The sequence below is a fragment of the Telmatherina bonti genome, assembly GCF_933228915.1.
Source record: "Telmatherina bonti genome assembly, chromosome: 3".
Lineage (NCBI taxonomy): Eukaryota > Metazoa > Chordata > Actinopteri > Atheriniformes > Telmatherinidae > Telmatherina > Telmatherina bonti.
This window is the reverse complement of record NC_136621.1, coordinates 41,524,512-41,547,067: the sequence shown is the minus strand read 5'-3', so window position 1 is coordinate 41,547,067 and position 22,556 is coordinate 41,524,512. Positions and strand designations below refer to the sequence as shown.

Genomic DNA, 22,556 nt, shown 5'->3' with positions numbered 1-22,556 from the left:
TTACACTTCCTGTCTTCATTCCAAGACGAGTCCATCCGAGCGGCTGCTGGAAAAACGCTCCTCAAATCCCCAAAATAATCCAGCTGTCTTCTCATGACGGCTGTAGCCTCCAAAAAGAAGCTTCCAGAATCAATCTGTGGCCCAACATCAGATTAAGTCTCCAGCTTTCAGCCACTGAGGAGGAAGATGAAGATGATGATGGACTTACTGAGCACAGCATGGAGGAGGAAACATAGATCCAGGATGGCGGATTAATACGCCGACACGTGTTGGGAGGAGCAAGTCTTCCACCGGCATCTGGCAGTCTTTAATACTCCCTGTTCTGATCCTGGTTCTGGTTCTGGTTCTGGTCATGGTACTGGGAGAGGGGCAGCAGACGCGCCACGTGGCCGATGCCTTTGGTGACCCCCTCCCTGAACAGCAGCTTGGCACCCACACGCAGGTACTCGGGGTGTTTAATGAAGCAGAAGCGGACAACAGCCCGCTCCCCAGTGCGCAGCTCGTCCTTTCCCTGAAGGCACTCCACGGTGGCCGTCTGCCGCACGTTTCCCACGTGCACGGTGACCTGCGACCCCCGCCGGAAAGTCTTGGCGTGGAAGAGAAGGACGATGGCGGCTTCAAACTGACAGCAGATGGTCGGGTTCATCTTGGGACTGACCATCACCATGCCCTGCAGAGGAGAGGCCAGCAGTTACCTAGGTTACCACGTTCCACAGTTACCAAGGTTACCACGTCCCCAAAGTTACCTAGGTTACCACGTCCCCAAAGTTACCAAGGTTACCACGTCCCCAAAGTTACCTAGGTTACCACGTCCCACATTTACCTAGGTTACCACGTCCCCAAAGTTACCTAGGTTACCACGTCCCCAAAGTTACCTTGGTTACCATGTCCCCAAAGTTACCTAGGTTACCATGTCCCCAAAGTTACCTAGGTTACCACATCCCACAGTTACCTAGGTTACCATGTCCCCAAAGTTACCTAGGTTACCATGTCCCCAAAGTTACCTAGGTTACCATGTCCCCAAAGTTACCTAAGTTACCATGTCCCACAGTTACCAAGGTTACCATGTAAACTTAGAGTTAGGGTTAACCTACAGTCTGGTCTGGTTTTTCCTCCTGGACTCGGTCCACATGTGAAATAAAAGAAAGTTTGCAGCAACAAAAAGATTTAATAAAAACAAATAAAATATTGAAGATGTTTCAGTGAGAAACGACCGACCAGCCGAGCTACACTTTGTTCCAGATGCTTCTGTAGTTTATGAACTGTTTGGCTCGTTACCATGGAAACGGGAGTGCTGCTTTAACACACACTCGGCCCTGATTAAAGGATGGATGGTGTCTCCACCAGCTTGCAGTCACCGCCAACATGAACGTCCTCAGGTGAACCCTGACCTTACGCAGCAGCGACCGGTCGAAGTTTCCCAGAGCCAGCGTGGCGGCCTGTCCGGCCCTCAGAACCCTGCAGGCGGAGCGGTTCCTCTGGATGCTCCCCACCTTCAGACGCAGGAACCGCCCCTCATCTGTCGGACCCACCACCAGCCGCTCGCCCTCCCTGCACACCCCACTGAAACACACACACACACACACACACACACACACAAACACAGCAGCGTAGCTTCAGCACTGAGCTGGTATTTTAGAAACCCCCCCCCCCCCCCCAACTCAATACAATCAGTTTTCTCACCTGTACAGAGTTCCTCCCACCACCGTCCCAACATCAGGAACTGAATAGATCTCGTCCACCTGAGGACACAAAGTTACGACATCAGCATCCGAGTGGTGCGGTGCAGCCCCCCCCAGACGGCTTCCTGTTGCAGGTAGCAGTAGTGAAAGACGCACCCCCCCCCCCCCATCTAGAGGTGGAGTAACTTTACACACCTGGAACTCGGTGAGCTGCTGCATCAGCTCCTCCTGCTCCTTGCCGTTGCTCAGAGGAGGGAGGATGTTGAGGAAAACCTTCAGGAGGTCCAGACTCTCTCCAGACACACTGGACAGGGTGAAGATGGGTGTGACGCTGCACACACACACACACACACACACACACACACACAGTTATTAGACCAAGCTGCTGTCTCCTCCAGCCGGCAGGCGGCAGATCTGCATCAGAGCAGCGGTTCTGCGGCTGAACGACGGGAACTACTTTACGTCTCCGGGAACCTGTAGGTCTGAGCGAGGTTCCACAAGGCTCCATGTTGGCACCACCACTGTTCTACGCCAACACGCTCAAATAACAAGGAACAACAAAATGTGTTTCCATGGTAACGCTGATGATACACAGGTCTACATCACCTGGAGACTCTGATCAGATGCTTTGATTGCATGAAAAACCGGACGCAGACCTGCAGTCCTCAGACCTTCTACATGCTGCTTGTTTCTAGAACTGGTTTAGAACCAGCATTCATTCAGGTTCCACTGGTTTCTTCTAAACCAGATCCCTCGGGTCATCAGGGTCAGATCTACTTCCTGGAACCAGAGTCAGCGTTTCCTCACGCTGTCAGAATAAAGCGAATAAATATTTCTCTGGGTCTACTGAACACGACCAGGTATTCCGCTGCAACACGACCAGGTGTTCCACTGCAACACGACCAGGTGTTCCACTGCAACACGACCAGGTGTTCCACTGCAACACGACCAGATGTTCTACTGCAACACGACCAGATGTTCTACTGCAACACGACCAGGTGTTCCACTGCAACACGACCAGATGTTCTACTGCAACACGACCAGGTGTTCCACTGCAACACGACCAGGTGTTCCACTGCAACACGACCAGATGTTCTACTGCAACACGACCAGATGTTCCACTGCAACACGACCAGATGTTCTACTGCAACACGACCAGGTGTTCCACTGCAACACGACCAGATGTTCTACTGCAACACGACCAGGTGTTCCACTGCAACACGACCAGGTGTTCCACTGCAACACGACCAGATGTTCCACTGCAACACGACCAGATGTTCTACTGCAACACGACCAGGCGTTCCACTGCAACACGACCAGGTGTTTTACTGCAACACGACCAGGTGTTCCACTGCAACACGACCAGGTGTTCCACTGCAACACGACCAGATGTTCTACTGCAACACGACCAGGTGTTCCACTGCAACACGACCAGGTGTTTTACTGCAACACGACCAGGTGTTCCACTGCAACACGACCAGGTGTTCCACTGCAACACGACCAGATGTTCTACTGCAACACGACCAGGTGTTCCACTGCAACACGACCAGATGTTCTACTGCAACACGACCAGATGTTCTACTGCAACACGACCAGATGTTCCACTGCAACACGACCAGGTGTTTTACTGCAACACGACCAGATGTTCTACTGCAACACGACCAGATGTTCTACTGCAACACGACCAGATGTTCCACTGCAACACGACCAGGTGTTTTACTGCAACACGACCAGGTGTTCCACTGCAACACGACCAGATGTTCTACTGGAACACGACCAGATGTTCTACTGCAACACGACCAGGCGTTCCACTGCAACACGACCAGGTGTTCCACTGCAACACGACCAGATGTTCCACTGCAACACGACCAGATGTTCCACTGCAACACGACCAGGCGTTCCACTGCAACACGACCAGATGTTCTACTGCAACACGACCAGATGTTCTACTGCAACACGACCAGGCGTTCCACTGCAACACGACCAGATGTTCTACTGCAACACGACCAGGCGTTCCACTGCAACACGACCAGGCGTTCCACTGCAACACGACCAGGTGTTCCACTGCAACACGACCAGGCGTTCCACTGCAACACGACCAGATGTTCCACTGCAACACGACCAGGTGTTCCACTGCAACACGACCAGGTGTTCCACTGCAACACGACCAGGTGTTCCACTGCAACACGACCAGATGTTCCACTGCAACACGAGCAGGTGTTCCACTGCAACACGACCAGGTGTTCCACTGCAACACGAGCAGGTGTTCCACTGCAACACGAGCAGGTGTTCCACTGCAACACGAGCAGGTGTTTTACTGCAACACGACCAGGTGTTCCACTGCAACACGACCAGGTGTTCCACTGCAACACGACCAGGTGTTCCACTGCAACACGACCAGGTGTTCCACTGCAACACGACCAGGCGTTCCACTGCAACACGACCAGGCGTTCCACTGCAACACGACCAGGTGTTCCACTGCAACACGACCAGGTGTTTTACTGCAACACGACCAGGTGTTTTACTGCAACACGACCAGGTGTTCCACTGCAACACGACCAGGTGTTCCACTGCAACACGACCAGGTGTTTTACTGCAACACGACCAGGTGTTCCACTGCAACACGACCAGATGTTCCACTGCAACACGACCAGATGTTCCACTGCAACACGACCAGGTGTTCCACTGCAACACGACCAGGTGTTTTACTGCAACACGACCAGGTGTTCCACTGCAACACGACCAGATGTTCCACTGCAACACGACCAGATGTTCCACTGCAACACGACCAGGTGTTCCACTGCAACACGACCAGGTGTTCCACTGCAACACGACCAGATGTTCCACTGCAACACGACCAGATGTTCCACTGCAACACGACCAGGCGTTCCACTGCAACACGACCAGATGTTCTACTGCAACACGACCAGATGTTCTACTGCAACACGACCAGGCGTTCCACTGCAACACGACCAGATGTTCTACTGCAACACGACCAGGCGTTCCACTGCAACACGACCAGATGTTCCACTGCAACACGACCAGGCGTTCCACTGCAACACGACCAGGCGTTCCACTGCAACACGACCAGATGTTCCACTGCAACACGACCAGGTGTTCCACTGCAACACGACCAGGTGTTCCACTGCAACACGACCAGGTGTTCCACTGCAACACGACCAGATGTTCCACTGCAACACGACCAGGTGTTCCACTGCAACACGAGCAGGTGTTCCACTGCAACACGAGCAGGTGTTCCACTGCAACACGAGCAGGTGTTCCACTGCAACACGAGCAGGTGTTTTACTGCAACACGACCAGATGTTCCACTGCAACACGACCAGGTGTTCCACTGCAACACGACCAGGTGTTCCACTGCAACACGACCAGGCGTTCCACTGCAACACGACCAGGCGTTCCACTGCAACACGACCAGGTGTTCCACTGCAACACGACCAGGTGTTCCACTGCAATACGAGCAGGTGTTTTACTGCAACACGACCAGGTGTTTTACTGCAACACGACCAGGTGTTCCACTGCAACACGACCAGGTGTTCCACTGCAACACGACCAGGTGTTTTACTGCAACACGACCAGGTGTTCCACTGCAACACGACCAGATGTTCCACTGCAACACGACCAGATGTTCCACTGCAACACGACCAGGTGTTCCACTGCAACACGACCAGGTGTTCCACTGCAACACGACCAGGTGTTCCACTGCAACACGAGCAGGTGTTCCACTGCAACACGAGCAGGTGTTCCACTGCAACACGAGCAGGTGTTTTACTGCAACACGACCAGGTGTTCCACTGCAACACGACCAGATGTTCCACTGCAACACGACCAGGTGTTCCACTGCAACACGACCAGGTGTTTTACTGCAACACGACCAGGTGTTCCACTGCAACACGACCAGGTGTTTTACTGCAACACGACCAGGTGTTCCACTGCAACACGACCAGGTGTTTTACTGCAACACGAGCAGGAGTTCCACTGCAACACGACCAGGTGTTTTACTGCAACACGACCAGATGTTCTACTGCAACACGACCAGGTGTTCCACTGCAACACGACCAGGTGTTCCACTGCAACACGACCAGATGTTCCACTGCAACACGAGCAGGTGTTCCACTGCAACACGACCAGGTGTTTTACTGCAACACGACCAGGTGTTCCACTGCAACACGACCAGGTGTTCCACTGCAACACGAGCAGGTGTTCCACTGCAACACGAGCAGGTGTTCCACTGCAACACGACCAGGTGTTTTACTGCAACACGACCAGGTGTTCCACTGCAACACGACCAGGTGTTTTACTGCAACACGACCAGATGTTCCACTGCAACACGACCAGGTGTTCCACTGCAACACGACCAGGTGTTTTACTGCAACACGACCAGATGTTCCACTGCAACACGACCAGGTGTTCCACTGCAACACGACCAGGTGTTCCACTGCAACACGACCAGGTGTTTTACTGCAACACGAGCAGGTGTTCCACTGCAACACGAGCAGGTGTTCAACTGCAACACGACCAGGTGTTCAACTGCAACACGACCAGGTGTTCCACTGCAACACGACCAGGTGTTCCACTGCAACACGACCAGGTGTTCCACTGCAACACGACCAGGTGTTTTACTGCAACACGACCAGATGTTCTACTGCAACACGACCAGGCGTTCCACTGCAACACGACCAGATGTTCCACTGCAACACGACCAGATGTTCTACTGCAACACGACCAGGCGTTCCACTGCAACACGACCAGGTGTTTTACTGCAACACGACCAGGTGTTCCACTGCAACACGACCAGATGTTCTACTGCAACACGACCAGATGTTCTACTGCAACACGACCAGATGTTCCACTGCAACACGACCAGGTGTTTTACTGCAACACGACCAGATGTTCTACTGCAACACGACCAGATGTTCCACTGCAACACGACCAGGTGTTTTACTGCAACACGACCAGGTGTTCCACTGCAACACGACCAGATGTTCTACTGCAACACGACCAGATGTTCTACTGCAACACGACCAGGCGTTCCACTGCAACACGACCAGGTGTTCCACTGCAACACGACCAGATGTTCCACTGCAACACGACCAGATGTTCCACTGCAACACGACCAGGCGTTCCACTGCAACACGACCAGATGTTCTACTGCAACACGACCAGGCGTTCCACTGCAACACGACCAGGCGTTCCACTGCAACACGACCAGATGTTCTACTGCAACACGACCAGGCGTTCCACTGCAACACGACCAGATGTTCCACTGCAACACGACCAGGTGTTCCACTGCAACACGACCAGGCGTTCCACTGCAACACGACCAGATGTTCCACTGCAACACGACCAGGTGTTCCACTGCAACACGAGCAGGTGTTTTACTGCAACACGACCAGGTGTTCCACTGCAACACGACCAGATGTTCCACTGCAACACGAGCAGGTGTTTTACTGCAACACGACCAGGTGTTCCACTGCAACACGACCAGATGTTCCACTGCAACACGACCAGGTGTTCCACTGCAACACGACCAGGTGTTTTACTGCAACACGACCAGGTGTTCCACTGCAACACGACCAGGTGTTTTACTGCAACACGACCAGGTGTTCCACTGCAACACGACCAGGTGTTTTACTGCAACACGAGCAGGTGTTCCACTGCAACACGACCAGGTGTTTTACTGCAACACGACCAGATGTTCTACTGCAACACGACCAGGTGTTCCACTGCAACACGACCAGGTGTTCCACTGCAACACGACCAGATGTTCCACTGCAACACGAGCAGGTGTTCCACTGCAACACGACCAGGTGTTCCACTGCAACACGACCAGATGTTCTACTGCAACACGACCAGGCGTTCCACTGCAACACGACCAGGTGTTTTACTGCAACACGACCAGGTGTTCCACTGCAACACGACCAGATGTTCTACTGCAACACGACCAGATGTTCTACTGCAACACGACCAGATGTTCCACTGCAACACGACCAGGTGTTTTACTGCAACACGACCAGATGTTCTACTGCAACACGACCAGATGTTCCACTGCAACACGACCAGGTGTTTTACTGCAACACGACCAGGTGTTCCACTGCAACACGACCAGATGTTCTACTGCAACACGACCAGATGTTCTACTGCAACACGACCAGGCGTTCCACTGCAACACGACCAGGTGTTCCACTGCAACACGACCAGATGTTCCACTGCAACACGACCAGATGTTCCACTGCAACACGACCAGGCGTTCCACTGCAACACGACCAGATGTTCTACTGCAACACGACCAGGCGTTCCACTGCAACACGACCAGGTGTTTTACTGCAACACGACCAGGTGTTCCACTGCAACACGACCAGGTGTTTTACTGCAACACGAGCAGGTGTTCCACTGCAACACGACCAGGTGTTTTACTGCAACACGACCAGATGTTCTACTGCAACACGACCAGGTGTTCCACTGCAACACGACCAGGTGTTCCACTGCAACACGACCAGATGTTCCACTGCAACACGAGCAGGTGTTCCACTGCAACACGACCAGGTGTTTTACTGCAACACGACCAGGTGTTCCACTGCAACACGACCAGGTGTTCCACTGCAACACGAGCAGGTGTTCCACTGCAACACGAGCAGGTGTTTTACTGCAACACGACCAGGTGTTCCACTGCAACACGACCAGGTGTTTTACTGCAACACGACCAGATGTTCCACTGCAACACGACCAGGTGTTCCACTGCAACATGACCAGGTGTTTTACTGCAACACGACCAGATGTTCCACTGCAACACGACCAGGTGTTCCACTGCAACACGACCAGGTGTTCCACTGCAACACGACCAGGTGTTTTACTGCAACACGACCAGGTGTTCCACTGCAACACGACCAGGTGTTCTACTGCAACACGAGCAGGTGTTCAACTGCAACACGACCAGGTGTTCAACTGCAACACGACCAGGTGTTCCACTGCAACACGAGCAGGTGTTCCACTGCAACACGACCAGGTGTTTTACTGCAACACGACCAGATGTTCTACTGCAACACGACCAGGTGTTTTACTGCAACACGACCAGGTGTTCCACTGCAACACGACCAGGTGTTCCACTGCAACACGACCAGGTGTTCCACTGCAACACGACCAGATGTTCCACTGCAACACGAGCAGGTGTTCCACTGCAACACGACCAGGTGTTCCACTGCAACACGACCAGATGTTCTACTGCAACACGACCAGGCGTTCCACTGCAACACGACCAGGTGTTTTACTGCAACACGACCAGGTGTTCCACTGCAACACGACCAGATGTTCTACTGCAACACGACCAGATGTTCTACTGCAACACGACCAGATGTTCCACTGCAACACGACCAGGTGTTTTACTGCAACACGACCAGATGTTCTACTGCAACACGACCAGATGTTCCACTGCAACACGACCAGGTGTTTTACTGCAACACGACCAGGTGTTCCACTGCAACACGACCAGATGTTCTACTGCAACACGACCAGATGTTCTACTGCAACACGACCAGGCGTTCCACTGCAACACGACCAGGTGTTCCACTGCAACACGACCAGATGTTCCACTGCAACACGACCAGATGTTCCACTGCAACACGACCAGGCGTTCCACTGCAACACGACCAGATGTTCTACTGCAACACGACCAGGCGTTCCACTGCAACACGACCAGGCGTTCCACTGCAACACGACCAGATGTTCTACTGCAACACGACCAGGCGTTCCACTGCAACACGACCAGATGTTCCACTGCAACACGACCAGGTGTTCCACTGCAACACGACCAGGCGTTCCACTGCAACACGACCAGATGTTCCACTGCAACACGACCAGGTGTTCCACTGCAACACGAGCAGGTGTTTTACTGCAACACGACCAGGTGTTCCACTGCAACACGACCAGATGTTCCACTGCAACACGAGCAGGTGTTTTACTGCAACACGACCAGGTGTTCCACTGCAACACGACCAGATGTTCCACTGCAACACGACCAGGTGTTCCACTGCAACACGACCAGGTGTTTTACTGCAACACGACCAGGTGTTCCACTGCAACACGACCAGGTGTTTTACTGCAACACGACCAGGTGTTCCACTGCAACACGACCAGGTGTTTTACTGCAACACGAGCAGGTGTTCCACTGCAACACGACCAGGTGTTTTACTGCAACACGACCAGATGTTCTACTGCAACACGACCAGGTGTTCCACTGCAACACGACCAGGTGTTCCACTGCAACACGACCAGATGTTCCACTGCAACACGAGCAGGTGTTCCACTGCAACACGACCAGGTGTTTTACTGCAACACGACCAGGTGTTCCACTGCAACACGACCAGGTGTTCCACTGCAACACGACCAGATGTTCTACTGCAACACGACCAGATGTTCTACTGCAACACGACCAGGCGTTCCACTGCAACACGACCAGGTGTTCCACTGCAACACGACCAGATGTTCCACTGCAACACGACCAGATGTTCCACTGCAACACGACCAGGCGTTCCACTGCAACACGACCAGATGTTCTACTGCAACACGACCAGGCGTTCCACTGCAACACGACCAGGCGTTCCACTGCAACACGACCAGATGTTCTACTGCAACACGACCAGGCGTTCCACTGCAACACGACCAGATGTTCCACTGCAACACGACCAGGTGTTCCACTGCAACACGACCAGGCGTTCCACTGCAACACGACCAGATGTTCCACTGCAACACGAGCAGGTGTTCCACTGCAACACGACCAGGTGTTTTACTGCAACACGACCAGGTGTTCCACTGCAACACGACCAGGTGTTCCACTGCAACACGAGCAGGTGTTCCACTGCAACACGAGCAGGTGTTTTACTGCAACACGACCAGGTGTTCCACTGCAACACGACCAGGTGTTTTACTGCAACACGACCAGATGTTCCACTGCAACACGACCAGGCGTTCCACTGCAACACGACCAGGCGTTCCACTGCAACACGACCAGATGTTCCACTGCAACACGACCAGGTGTTTTACTGCAACACGACCAGATGTTCCACTGCAACACGACCAGGTGTTCCACTGCAACACGACCAGGTGTTTTACTGCAACACGACCAGGTGTTCCACTGCAACACGACCAGGTGTTTTACTGCAACACGACCAGGTGTTCCACTGCAACACGACCAGGTGTTTTACTGCAACACGAGCAGGTGTTCCACTGCAACACGACCAGGTGTTTTACTGCAACACGACCAGATGTTCTACTGCAACACGACCAGGTGTTCCACTGCAACACGACCAGGTGTTCCACTGCAACACGACCAGATGTTCCACTGCAACACGAGCAGGTGTTCCACTGCAACACGACCAGGTGTTTTACTGCAACACGACCAGGTGTTCCACTGCAACACGACCAGGTGTTCCACTGCAACACGAGCAGGTGTTCCACTGCAACACGAGCAGGTGTTTTACTGCAACACGACCAGGTGTTCCACTGCAACACGACCAGGTGTTTTACTGCAACACGACCAGATGTTCCACTGCAACACGACCAGGTGTTCCACTGCAACATGACCAGGTGTTTTACTGCAACACGACCAGATGTTCCACTGCAACACGACCAGGTGTTCCACTGCAACACGACCAGGTGTTCCACTGCAACACGACCAGGTGTTTTACTGCAACACGACCAGGTGTTCCACTGCAACACGACCAGGTGTTCTACTGCAACACGAGCAGGTGTTCAACTGCAACACGACCAGGTGTTCAACTGCAACACGACCAGGTGTTCCACTGCAACACGAGCAGGTGTTCCACTGCAACACGACCAGGTGTTTTACTGCAACACGACCAGATGTTCTACTGCAACACGACCAGGTGTTTTACTGCAACACGACCAGGTGTTCCACTGCAACACGACCAGGTGTTCCACTGCAACACGACCAGGCGTTCCACTGCAACACGACCAGGCGTTCCACTGCAACACGACCAGGCGTTCCACTGCAACACGACCAGGCGTTCCACTGCAACACGACCAGGCGTTCCACTGCAACACGACCAGATGTTCCACTGCAACACGACCAGGCGTTCCACTGCAACACGACCAGGCGTTCCACTGCAACACGACCAGGCGTTCCACTGCAACACGACCAGATGTTCCACTGCAACACGACCAGGTGTTTTACTGCAACACGACCAGATGTTCCACTGCAACACGACCAGGTGTTCCACTGCAACACGACCAGGCGTTTTACTGCAACACGACCAGGTGTTCCACTGCAACACGACCAGGCGTTTTACTGCAACACGACCAGGTGTTCCACTGCAACACGACCAGGCGTTCCACTGCAACACGACCAGGCGTTCCACTGCAACACGACCAGGCGTTCCACTGCAACACGACCAGATGTTCCACTGCAACACGACCAGGTGTTTTACTGCAACACGACCAGATGTTCCACTGCAACACGACCAGGTGTTCCACTGCAACACGACCAGGTGTTCCACTGCAACACGACCAGGTGTTCCACTGCAACACAACCAGATGTTTTACTGCAACACGACCAGGTGTTCCACTGACCAGGTGGACTGGGTGAATTGCTGCGCCGCCGTCACGGCGTCGTCGGGGCTGAACACCGCCATCGGCACCTTGTTGCAGCCCGGCTGCTTCAGGACCCGCTCCAGCTGCCGCACTGTTCGCTCCACGGTGCCGCGGGAACATAGGTCCACTTTACTGACCACGATGAAGATGGGAACTTTCAGCGCCATGGCCAGGCCCAGGTGCTCCCGGGTCGTTCCAGCTGGAGGGAGAAGAAGAAGCGTTTTCATCCATCCATTTATTCATCTATCAATCCATCATCCATACATCCATACATCCATCCATACATCTTTACATCCATCCATCCGTCCGTCCATCCATCAATCATCCATCCATCCATCCATTTACCCATCAATCTATCCATCCATCAATCCATTCACCCATCAATCTATCCATCCATCCGTCCATCCATCCATCATCCATCCGTCTGTCCGTCTATTCCATCCGTCCTTCCATTCATCCATCATCCATACACCCTTCCATCCATCCATCCATCCATCTGTCCATCCATCCATCATCCATCCATCCATCATCCATCCACCCTTCCATCCATCCATCATCTACTGTTAGCTCACCTATACCAGTGTTGGCGCTGACCACCAGCATGGCGAAGTCTGGACAGTAGCTGGTGAGCCCGAAGATGGTGGTCTTCAGGTACTTGTGGTGTCCTGCCAGGTCGATGAAGGTGATCATCTTGGACGAGGTTTCGCATATCTCCTCGGCGGTCCGAGACTCGCTGTAGTTCACAACCTGCACAGGATGAAGAACCATCAGGACACAAGCCAGTGTGTCCCGGCTGCAGCTTGTAGGACGTGTGCATGCGACTACCTCTCCTTTGCTGTTGAAACCCAGGATCTCAAAGCTGATGCTGGACGTGCGTCCGGTCTGGATCTCGTGCAGATGCCTGAAAAGGTTGAGACGTGCTCGGCCTCGCCCGTTGTCCAGCTCGCCCTGCGTCAGTACGCCCAACAGGGTTGACTTGCCCGAGTCCACATTCCCAAGCACCGCCACCCGCAGGTCCAGGAACTATCAGGAAGCAAAGACAGTGTTGCTGGTGGCAGTCATATTGTTGACTAGTTTTACCCTTAAAACTCCATCAAACCTCTTTCAAGTCCACCACTGCATGGAAACATCACGTCTGCATGGAAACGTCACATCTCCATGGAAACTTCATGTCTGCATGGAAACATCAAGTCTCCATGGAAACATCACATCTGCATGGAAACCTCCCGTCTGCATGGAAACGTCCCGTCTGCATGGAAACCTCCCGTCTGCATGGAAACATCCCGTCTGCATGGAAACATCACGTCTGCATGGAAATATCCCGTCTGCATGGAAACGTCAAGTCTCCATGGAAACATCACGTCTGCATGGAAACATCAAGTCTCCGTGGAAACATCACGTCTGCACGGAAACATCATGTCTCCATGGCAACGTCGTGTTACCAGGCTGACTGGGAGGAAAAATCAGGCCAACTCATTAAAATGGAGAAAATGTCTGTCCATCCAGGCTTTGACCTCATTTGGACAGTTTAAAGGTTTTTGTGGGGAAGACGAGTCCTGACGTGGGAGGGGGACATAAACCTGTCATCAGCATAGAGATAGAAGCACAGCTGAGCTTCCTGATGACCCGAGGGGGAAGGAGGTGAAGCAAAATGTGGGACCCTGTAGGACAGAGGAGCACTGTAAATGGCCCAGTTTAACAGAAAAATTCCTCTTAGACAGGTGGAACCTGAACCATTCCAGGCAGCACTACGAACACCAACACCATGCTCCAGATGTGAAAATGTTGTGATCTACTGTATGGAACTGCTACCGGGTCCAGTAAAACCAGGATCACATGATCTGTGGACCATTAAAAACCCTGAGCCAAGCCGACTCGGTGCCGTGAGGACCTAAAGTCAGACTGAAACGTTGTTCACCTGTAAGACCTCTGGTATCTGTATAGAAACAATCCTCTGTGAGGGTCTGAAAGGAAAGGAGGGTTGAAACTGGGTGGGAATGAGCGGCTCGGCTGTCTGAGCAGTGGTTGGACTTTGTCATGTTTATAACCTTTAGGAGCCAGACCCGAGGCCAGAAGCGATGGTTTTCATGGTTAAAGCCTGCTGATCCTGTGTGTTCCTTCTGGCAGCATGTCATCTGCTGCTTCGCATCACTTACCTGCTGATCATCTGGAACCTTTCGGACGAGGACCTCTGCAATCTTCCGCGTGTTTCTGTCCAGGTCGTAGTCCACCTCCCTCTCGCGGAGGAGCGTGATGTCGGCGCCGACCCTAAAGACAACAAGCCGGATCAGAAATGTTGGTATTCCTCATGTTAGAACGTGTGTTTATCCACTTTGTAATGAAGCAGAACGTTAGCTGAACCTTAGCTGGACATTAGCATAGTAGGTTGAAAAAAATGGCAACAATACTTGATGTAAACACACCCCCCCTATTTTTTGTTTTTCTTATAATTGTGAACTGTTCTTATAACCATTGCAATGTTCTCACGGTGTTTATACAATGCCAGTTCAGCAAATGGCGCCCTTGTACCATAGTGGGCTTTACAGAGAGGCTTTAGCTACGTACTTGCACATGTGCAGCTCAGAATATAATGAGCTCTGGCCTGAACAACACGCTAAACCAGTCTCCTCTCTGTAATCCACAGGTACGACAAAATAAACTTTTAATGTGTTATATTTGATTAGAATTGTCATCCGAACACATTTTTATTAGTTTTGTGGTGTTTAGAAAGTTATGAGATGTGTGTAATTCACGTGGTTATTCCGTTTAACTCCGGTTTATGGGGTGCGGTATGTAATCTGCTTTCAGTATGTCAGATACACAGTGATTAAGTGTAATCAAATGACAAATAATCTCGGCTATTGTAAATGTAAGTTTTTTTTAATAAGCTGTTGAAACTTTAACCAGCCGTCAGAATGTTCTGTGTTTGTGTAAGGGCATTGAAATGTTTTATATGTCTGTTTTTGCGCCCACCGCTATTTTGTTCGTCATTGCTGTTTAGTCTAAGATGACTACTGCACTGAAAAGACCGCAAAAGGGGGTCTGGTTCCTGTATATTGGGTAATCACCACAGTGATTTATCTTTGTTAGTAAATGTGAAATTGTTGGGTCCTTCGTCATTTTAATTTAAGGATAATTGATATTTATTTCCTTTTGCAAATTTCTTTGTTGTTTTATTTAATTTATAAAGATCTATTATTTTGTCCTTATTTTATCAGTAAAAATTTTAGTTTCCTTTGTCTTGAGTCACAAACTCTTGAGAGAAACAAATGTATTCACTTGTATTCATGTGCAGCTCAGAATAAAATGAGCTCTGGCCTGGGCAACACACTAAACCAGTCTCCTCTCTGTAATCCACAGTACACCTGGCTACACAGTGCTCACTAGCCTGTGTGCCGCTTGCTGCCGGTCCAGATTCCCCTAGGTCTGGCGCCTGTAACAATTGGGGGCTCGTCCGGGATATACTGGACAGTGGGCGGGGCTGAAATTTTGCAATGTCCTCCTGAGAAGAAGGCATTACGCTCAGAGGAAGGTCCATCAGGACCTGCATGCCATCTCCAGGTCCCATGTGGGACACATGGTTGAAGTTGGTCGGGTTAGAAATCATCTTGGACCTGAGCTCAGGATCCCTCAACATCTCCCTCCTTTGCTGCAGTCTTTCCTCTTCAGGAACCTTGAACAGGAACCTCCTTTTGCTGCAAGTTCGGACCATCAACTTTCGGCTGTGGTCCGACGTCTCGGGGATTGTGAGGTCGCCCTCTGATGAGGAGTTGCTAAAGTAAATCAGATGAGGTGGTTTTGAACTCAGGTTAAATCAGGTTTAGTGTCCCTTCAACATTCAGAGGTCGAATCTTGCACAGGGAGATGGTCTAGACCCACTATGTGGTGTGAATATCGAAAACGTCCACCCCATAATCACTGTAGACCATCAAGTGGGAGGAGTTAGAGCAGCATGCGAGCGGTGTGGCGGGCCACATCAGCTCCTGGGTCCGGCACCGGCGGCCCTGTCCGTCCACGTAGACACCAAGCTGGCTGAAGCACAGCAGCATCTCGTTGGACCCGACCTCCAGGGCGTCCAGAGGCTGCTGAGCCAAGAAGGCCAGGGACGGGTCGGCCAGGTTCACTAAGCTGATGGGGGAAGACTCCCCCTGCAGGGCCAGCAGGGCGAACCTGGATGGATACGCTACGCAGAGTCGTCTCGGAGCATCCCCAATCACTGCACCACCCCAGGAGCCTGCACCTCCCACAACTTCTTATGGTGAGGCTTTTCCTCGGTTCCAACCACAGAGAAGAGACAATCTTTTCCTTCTGGGTCATATCAATCTGACAAACCTTCTTACTGTCGGCGGCCCGAACAATAACGTCTCTGGTGACCTCGACCACAAACAGCCCGTCTTCTGTTCCCAAAGCGATCCTCTCCCGATTGAGAACGGCGGCAGAGAGCCTGGTCTTGATGATGGGCAGCGAAGCATTGTAGGCCTCGTTTAGAACTTGCACTTGCTGGCTCTTTAGCTGGTTCTTGGTCAGGATGCTCTGCAGACCCTCCAGGATCCGGACCCACTTCTTTTTCTCCGCTTCACTCTCTGCCAGGACCAGCAGGAACACAGAGGACAGCTGCAAAATCAGCTGTGAGGACGTCACCCTGAAGATGCAGGGGACGTCCTTCCTGGTGGCATGGATCACATTTTATGCCAACACAGAACTGACGGCAAAGTCCTCGTCTCTGAGGTCCAGAACCAGACTGGCAACCACAACCGGCTGGGTGGACTTCCCCTCTGGGATGTCATAGAGGAAGAGTTTGCAGTCAGAAACCACGGTGAATGCTCACTGCCAGCCTTTCTTCACACTGCTGGGTTTGGGGACCCTGACGTAACCTTTGTAGGCTGTTCCAATGCCCCTCTGCATGTCGAAGCCCTGCGGCCTCTTGGCTTGCTCTGCTGTGATCGGACACACCAGGGGGGCGTGGTCTTTGCAGGTCACATGACTGATGAAGGAGCACACCTCGCAGGCGTACCCCTGCCGGCTGAGGCCCACCATCAGGGAGTGCAGTGGGTCCACTGGGTCGGAGTGGAGAAGGTCTTGATGCTCAGCTGGTGGGCTTTGGTGTGGTCATTGCTGAGCTCTGGAAAGTGGGGGAGGAGCTTCAGGAAATGATGCTGCTTTTCCGTCCTCATGTTCAGAGGTGGAGGAAGGTGAAGGGGTTGTGGTCTCTGATTTCAGAGGAACGGAGTCGATGTCCGCGGTTCCGAATGTGAGGTCCGGAGCCAGAGGAGACGTGTTAAAGTATTTGAAGATGGAGTCCTGGAAATCCGGAAGCTTCAGACCTTTGTTGGAGCGGGAGCGGCTCTCTTCCACCTCTGTCTTGAGATTCTCCATCTGCTCCCCCGGTGGACACACGTCGTACTGCGGTCATTCTGACATCGCCGTCACACGGATGCTACATACATTCTATTTACTGCTTTTACTAGTTTTATATTTAGTTCAAACGCAAAAGCTCCTCAGTTTGCCTTTGTTGCAAACGAGTCGATGGTTTGATTTTGATTTAACGTTCAGCTAACGTCCGTTAGCTGGACGTTAGCTGGACGTTAGCTAGACGTTAGCTGAAGGTTAGCTGGATGTTAGCTGGACGTTAGCTGGACCTTAGCTGGACGTTAGCTGAAGGTTAGCTGGACATTAGCTGGACGTTAGCTGAAGGTTAGCTGGATGTTAGTTGAACGTTAGCTGGATGTTAGCTGGACGTTAGCTGGACGTTAGCTGGACATTAGCTGACATTAGCTGGACGTTAGCTGAACGTTAGCTGGATGTTAGCTGGACGTTAGCTGAAGGTTAGCTGGACATTAGCTGGACGTTAGCTGGACATTAGCTGGACGTTAGCTGGAGGTTAGCTGAACGTTAGCTGGATGTTAGCTGAACGTTAGCTGGACGTTAGCTGAACGTTAGCTGGACGTTAGCTGGACATTAGCTGGACGTTAGCTGGAGGTTAGCTGAACGTTAGCTGGATGTTAGCTGAACGTTAGCTGGACGTTAGCTGAACGTTAGCTGGACCTTAGCTGAAGGTTAGCTGGACATTAGCTGGACGTTAGCTGGAGGTTAGCTGAACGTTAGCTGGATGTTAGCTGAACGTTAGCTGGACGTTAGCTGAACGTTAGCTGGACCTTAGCTGGACGTTAGCTGAAGGTTAGCTGGACAGTAGCTGGACATTAGCTGAGCCACAGATTCATAATAAAATCTCAGACTCTACGGAGTCCAGGATGAAAGCCGAGCCTAAAGCTACGCACTTCTCTGCCATCCTCTTCAGGGTCTTGAGCGAAGCCTTCATGTCGGCCTCGGTCAGGCCGACCAGCAGGCCGTTGTCTTCCACTCCGATCTGGTAGACGGCTTCGCCGCGGCCCTCCTGCAGACGCCACTTCAGCTGCGTGGCCAGATGCTCGAAGCGGTACTGGGTGGGGTTGACCAGCTTCAGCTGCCGCGGGACAGATAAGACAGCAGGTGTAAATCCACCACAGCTGCGTAACGTGACAAAGTTTCCGATACGGAACAAGAAGCTGTTACCTTATACTCGATGTTTCCTTCTTCAGCCTGAAAACAGGAACAGAAGGAGAGTCAACAGACGTGTGTCACATTAACCCTGACAAGAGTCATCACCGGTCCTTCCATGTCTCCACTGACCTCTACGTAGCTTTAAATTATTGTTTATAAACTGATCTGACCTCACTTGGCTGTCTGGGAGAAACACCCCCCATGTGTGTTGTCTATTGTCTGAATCTGTGCTTATGTTTAGAGGTGTGTTTTTTTTGTTGCATCTCTACACTTCCCCCTTTAAGTGAAGTGGAGAGATACTTCTTTTTTCCAACAGCCACCCATCCTTCCTCATGTCATCTTTTCCTCGTTTATAAGGCGGCGCCAGTAAAACTGGCTGCAGGGCCGAAGCTTCAGGTCGGTTCTGTAAACTTGTCAAATGTAAATGTCTGTATGTCTAACCTTGGACGAACTGGCAGGAACTTTGAATTTCCCCTTGGGGATAAAGAAAGTATCTTTGGTTTGGTTTGATTTGATTTGATTGATTATCAAACCAAAAAATGTATAAAAAGGGTTTTTTCTGACCATTTATTCATAATAAAACTTTTCTCGTTAGATTTAATGCGAGATTATGATAAATAGAGATGTTAGTTTAAATATGTTAATGAGATGCGCGCTGATTGGTCGCTGGACATCCAGCACCGGAAAGGGGGTGTGGCCAGTACATCCGATGCTAAAAGCCGCAGCTAATGATAACTAACGTCTGAATTCAGACATTTCAGTCTGAACCCGACTCTGAGCCTGAGAGAGAAGACAGGAGCTAGTTTACAACAAACCGTCTCTGAATGGAAACGTCGTCATTTTAACGTCTGCTCACCTTGCTGTAAAGTCAGATCGCTCCTGATTGGACGTTACCATCAGTTTAAGCTCTCTGATTGGTGGAAAGTCTGAAAGGAAGTGTCTTCATCATCATGTCCAGGTGAAAATAGAGGTCTCTTAGCAACATGGTAGTGATGGTGATGAAGATGTGATAAATAATGGTGGATTTACCATCTAGAGTCTCTGAATAAACACTACATGTTGTGTCTGGATTGTAAAGAAACGCTGGAAAACCTCCGTAGACCAGCTGGAGGGTCACATGACCAGCTGGAGGGTCACATGACCACCAGTTCCACGCTGCGTTAGCATCCCAGCGGTGATCTAGTACCGTTTAGGGATCAATATAATAAATATTCATCCTTTCACTGAAATATCTCAGTTCATTGAAAGTGTGTTGCATTGTTCCTCAGACTTTGAAGATTCCACCGTCAGCAGAGAATAAAATCAGGCGATTCAGAGAATTCGAAGGAATCTCTGTATGCTCGGGACACGGCTGCACGCTGGCAATCTTCTGCATTAAAAGCGACGCGATTCTCTGTATCTATCTGATATTTGTTAGCAGATCAGTGTCAAGCTTCACATCAGAAACGATATTCTATCCAGTGATTTAGCAGGTTTAATTTGTTCGAACTAAGATGATTTTTTGAAGTATTCATGTCTGACAGATATCATCCAATCCAATGATTCAGTCCAATCAACCAATCAGAGAAGGCTGATGACTGACAGACCACTGGTTGTGTCCATAGACTGTATATAAAAGATGGGCGGTGCCTCTGTGACGTCACCTGTAGGTTTCTGAAGAGCTGAACTGAAGCTGGGTGGGCGGTTCCTACCATCACCATCTTGGCAGGGGCATGTGTGTCGTCTGGCCCGGAAAATATAAATATGGGCAAAGAGGTGGAGCTGAGAGGGGGGCTGTGAGCGTCATGGTGGATGATTGAGTGATCAGGACGGATGTCAGAACGTCAGGTCTGTCCCGACATCCGTCCTGAAGCGGTCGTGGTCCAGCTTCAGATCCTGGATCAAACGACAAAACTCGCCGAGTTCTCCTGTTTTCCGGAACTCGGCGCCTCTTTCTGTCTTTTGTTTTGCAGCATCAACATGTCGTTACGGCTTCACGTGGAATCTATCTTTCTTGTTTGAGAATATTTTCTGTTTATTCACGGTTTGACATCGTAAGATGCGTGCAGAGACAGAAACATTCATAATTCATGTGTAAAGGCCTTAACAGCCAGCTGTCAAGATGTGATGTTTGTGTCGCTTTACTTCAGGTTTCCTGTTTTAGTAGTTTAGCTCCCCTGTGTGTTGTCGCCCATTTTGCTCACCTGCTTTGATTTTCTGATTCCTTTAAGCTGTTTCTCCTTGTTTTCCTGTATTTATGTCCTTATGTATTTATGTTTCCACCCTGTCTTCAGTTCAGTTTAACATCTGGATAAAAACCCGTCCCAGCAGGTCCCCACACCTCCAAGAACCTTAACACCGCTTAGGGTTTAAAGTGCTTTAGAATACACAAATATTGGTACTCTAACTGCAGTAGTTTAGATTATATTAAATAATTTGTAATGTTGGAAAATAAGATCAATTAATCATTCTTTGTGATCCATTTAAAAGGCAATTTCACGTTTGTTTTCCTGTTTGTGACTTGGATCATTTCATGTTTACTTTTCAGATATTTGTCCTGATTTATCTCCACAAAACAGAGATTGTTATTGCCATTAACATGACATGTACCTGAGAGAATATTTTCTCGCCATGTTTTAGGTGTTTTATAATGAAACAAGCTAGTTTTGGATATTAATTTATGTTCGCATCTGGTTTAGTTCAGCATTAGCAGCTAGCTAGCTACCGGTGTTGCACCACAATCTGCGACCCATTAGAATGAGTGACCGCGGGGGTGGGAGTCTGTATTTCTCTGCATTTAGCTCTTAGAAGAATCTTAGAATCTTGAAAACACTCAATAAATATGGGAATAAAATAAGAAAACTGTTATCAGTTCCTTTGTGTGAAACTGAAATCTGACTGAATCGTAATGAAGGAGCAGTTTAGCCACACATCCCGACGTGTCAGGAATCCGCTGGGTTGCGGATTCCGGTGGAACACCTGTTCATCCGGGACTGCGGGGTGCATCATATCTACCTCCGGCGGGAGGAACGGCGGCGGCGTTTTGTTGTTCCGGTTCTTTTTATTTCTCCTCCTTCGGCCTCGCTTTCCTCGTCTGGTTCGCGACTTCTTCGACGTTTTCTTGGAGTTATTGCTGGAAGCGGAGCCCTGTCCGTGTCTGCTCCGTCCGGGCGACACCGCGGCACCGCCGGAAGAATCCACCATGGCTGAAATCAGCGCGCGCTTCTTTAAACCATGAGGTTACAACAGCTGTTATAATAATGTTTAATATCACATTATTACAACACACGGCCTGCCTGAGAGGAAACCTGCTGCGGAGGATGCTCTCTCCTCAGCATCACCATAGCTGTCAATCACATTCAACGGATGTCGTCACACTTCCAGCTGGAGCTTTCCAAATTAAAAGCCCCTTTATTCAAACCGGAAGTGAAGATAAAAATAAATAAAAGCTGAGGCATTTAATATACCAAAACAGTCATTTGAAGCTAAATATAGGTCAAATGACTTAAGATTTTGTGTGTTTTAATGCCTAAAATAACAGTAATAAAAACAAATCTGTTTTTATTGCTGCTGATCTTGTATACAGGCGGCTGAAATGGGTTTCCTCCGCAGGGTGGCCAGGCTCTCCCTTAGAGATAGGGTGAGGAGCTTGGTCAGCCGGGAGGAGAACAGAATAGAGCCGCTGCTCCTCCGCATCGAGAGGAACCAGTTGAGGTGGCTCGGGCATCTGGT

At 50.7% G+C, this 22,556-nt stretch overlaps 1 protein-coding gene across 1 annotated transcript; it reads right to left on the bottom strand.

Moving 5' to 3' along the window:
• Positions 1 to 307: 307 nt before the first annotated feature.
• gtpbp2b (GTP binding protein 2b) lies at positions 308 to 22,028 on the bottom strand (the record flags this gene model as incomplete). The annotated part of the gene is made up of 11 exons (XM_079264263.1): positions 308 to 670; positions 1,392 to 1,563; positions 1,684 to 1,742; positions 1,878 to 2,013; positions 12,285 to 12,504; positions 12,878 to 13,052; positions 13,131 to 13,328; positions 14,462 to 14,573; positions 18,584 to 18,768; positions 18,858 to 18,884; positions 21,840 to 22,028. 11 exons carry the CDS (start codon positions 22,026 to 22,028, stop codon positions 308 to 310), a joined length of 1,836 nt encoding a protein of 611 aa, XP_079120389.1.
• Positions 22,029 to 22,556: the final 528 nt, after the last annotated feature.